At 39.0% G+C, this 2,760-nt stretch overlaps 1 protein-coding gene across 1 annotated transcript in view; it reads left to right on the top strand.

Annotated features, from left to right (window-relative positions):
- AASDH (aminoadipate-semialdehyde dehydrogenase) overlaps window positions 1-2,760 on the top strand; it is a 38,140-nt gene that overhangs the window by 13,847 nt on the left and 21,533 nt on the right. The window contains exon 4 of the mRNA XM_006868049.1: window positions 2,482-2,674. Coding sequence (XP_006868111.1) covers window positions 2,482-2,674 — 193 coding nt within the window. The remainder of the gene's footprint in view (window positions 1-2,481; window positions 2,675-2,760) is intronic.

The raw sequence follows: 2,760 nt of genomic DNA on the forward strand, positions 1-2,760 counted from the left end.
AGAATTCTGCACTCTTCAGTTTACACCACATCAAAATGGCAATTTTGGCATCCTTAACGGACTCAAATCGTGTTCTTTTGAAATATTCTTTGAGTTTGGAAAACAATAAGTCTGAAGGGGCAAGATCAGGGCTGTAGGGTTGGTGGGGTAAAGTTTCCCAGTGAAATTCTCATAAGACAGCCCTTGTGCCCTTGGAGAGTGAGCAGGTGCATTGCTGTGATGGAAAAATTCCTTAGCACAACTATCGTGACCTTTTTCTCACCATTGTAGTTTTCAGTTTTCTTAAGAGTTTTTCCTAGTAAGCCCCAATGATTGTCCTGTGTGCTTCAAGAAAATCTATCACGATTACCCCTTTGAGGAGCCATCAGTGCAAGCAATCAAGTCCCTTCAGGAGAAACCCCCCTCCAATACTGAAACTCAAAGGTAACACATGAGCAGGCATGTAAGCTTGCTGATTAAGCAAATCAGGCCAACTCAAAATAACCTCTATTAATTTAAAACCAACTGATTAGTGACATCATTAATCAGCAACATCTCTTCACAGCAGCTGTTAATTAGTGTTTGATGGAAAAACTTGTAGAAGCTGTGTGTATGCTACAAAGTGGCCTCTGCCTCTCCAGCTCTTATGGGAGTATTTTTTATAGCCCACCCAAATGGGGAACATTGGGAGCCCAGGTGGCGGAGCGAGTTATACATTGACTGCTAACTGCAAGTCAGCAGCTGGAGTCCACCAGGCACTCCTCAGGAGAAAGAGGAGGCTTTCTGCTCCCCTAAAGGTTTACAGCCTCTGAAACCCTGGGTGGCTGAGTCAGAATCAATTTGATGACAGTGGGTGGGGTGGGTAATGGGAGACAGATTAGAAAAGGAACTCAGTAGATTGTAATTCAGTCCTGTCAGGCTGACACATCAAAAACTTACAGACTCTCTGGTGGTGTAAATTATTATATATGCCTGAGTGTTTTTTTTTTTTTTTTTAAAAAAAAGCTAAAATGAATAGAGAGAAATACTGTTAACTGATGGTACATGGAGGGGATTATAATCACTGTAATGAAACAAGATGTGTGATTTGTTGAATGTAAAATTGATGATCTGCCCTGTAAACTTTTGCTCAATTCACAATAAAAACATTAAAAAAAAACACCCAAACTATTACAAATACATAAGCTGAACATGTGTGGGAGGGAGTGGGAATATATTCACAAATATATAAAGGTTTGATAGGATATTTGTACATAGATGTTTACTTTTGCTACAAATATACCCATGAATGTGGTTGAGCATACATGGGGCAAAATTATGGAAACTTCTTAGATATGACCAGATACCTTGAGGGAATGAGTCACTGGGCCTGGGGGCTCAGGACCATAGTCTTGGAGGACACCATGGTCAATTGGCATAATATAATCCACAAAAAAAGATGTTCTATATCCTCCTTAAGTGAGTAGCAACTGAAATCTTAAAAATTCATCAACAGCCATCTAACAGCCATCTAAGGGGCAACTATTGATCTCTTCCTGTCGGGAGGAAAAAAGACTGAAAAAAATAGAAGACACTTGAAAACATTTAGTCCAATGGATTAATGAACTATGTGAACATCAATCTCTATGACCTTGAGACTAGAAGAACTAGATGGTGCCTGTTACTACCAACTGCTCTGAAATGGACACATTAGAAAGTCCTGGATAGAATGGGAGAAAATGTAGAACAAAATGCAAAATTACTAAAAAGGCCAGACTTACAGGTCAGATAAAGACTGGTGGTAGAACTCTGAGTCTATTGCCCCTGGTCACCATTCAGGTCTGGAACTGAACTTGCCCCTGTGGCTGAATTTTCAGCCAAGCAATAGATAGGTATGTAGAGCGAACATCAACAATGCTGAGGTATGTATGCATACCATAGAACTGATGGTTAATCATTTGAGATCAAAAGGGCGATATCTACCTAAGGACAAAGTTTAGAAGGGTGGGAAAAGGAGGAATGGAAACAAACACGGGGAGGAAGTAGGATAAATGGTGTTATATCCTGGGATTACAGTCGAGATGAAGCAAAGTCTATGATTTGTTGAATGTAGAACTGATCATCTGCTCTGAAAATCTTCACTCAGTTCACAATAAAAAGTTTTTTAAAAAAAATAACAACCAGCAAACTGTTGCAGCTAACAAATTATGTCACATTAAAAAGTGGGTACTGTTTTAAATAACTTCATTGTTTTGGTGAATCTAAAAGAGAAGAATGAAAATCTGCCTTGGACCCCTGGTCTGACACTGTAGGATCAGCACTGGACTTTGAACCACAAGGTTGGCAGTTGAAACCCACCAGCTGCTCCTTGGAAACTGAGTCGGAACCAACTTGACAGCACTTTGTAGGAGGATGAAATCTGGCTAATGCACATAAACTCCATAGTCATAACTTAACTCTGTTAAAAGATGTGTGGTTGTAAATGTTACACATTTTTCATGACTATATTCTGTTTTCTTTTAGGATCATTTTTAAGGTAACACCTGAAGATGTTTTGTTTCTGGCATCACCTCTGACTTTTGATCCTTCTGTTGTGGAAATATTTGTTGCTTTATCAAGTGGTGCCTCTCTGCTTGTTGTACCAACTTCTGTCAAAATGCTCCCATCAAAATTAGCTGCTGTTCTCTTTTCTCATCACAGAGTGACTGTTCTGCAGGTACATCTTAGAAGCAAATGAAATGTTTTTCATGGTTCAAAATTTCATGACTTTCTTTTAGAGAATATTTTGTATTTTTATAGTTC

The sequence above is a fragment of the Chrysochloris asiatica genome, unplaced genomic scaffold, assembly GCF_000296735.1.
Source record: "Chrysochloris asiatica unplaced genomic scaffold, ChrAsi1.0 scaffold00115, whole genome shotgun sequence".
NCBI classification, from domain to species: domain Eukaryota; kingdom Metazoa; phylum Chordata; class Mammalia; order Afrosoricida; family Chrysochloridae; genus Chrysochloris; species Chrysochloris asiatica.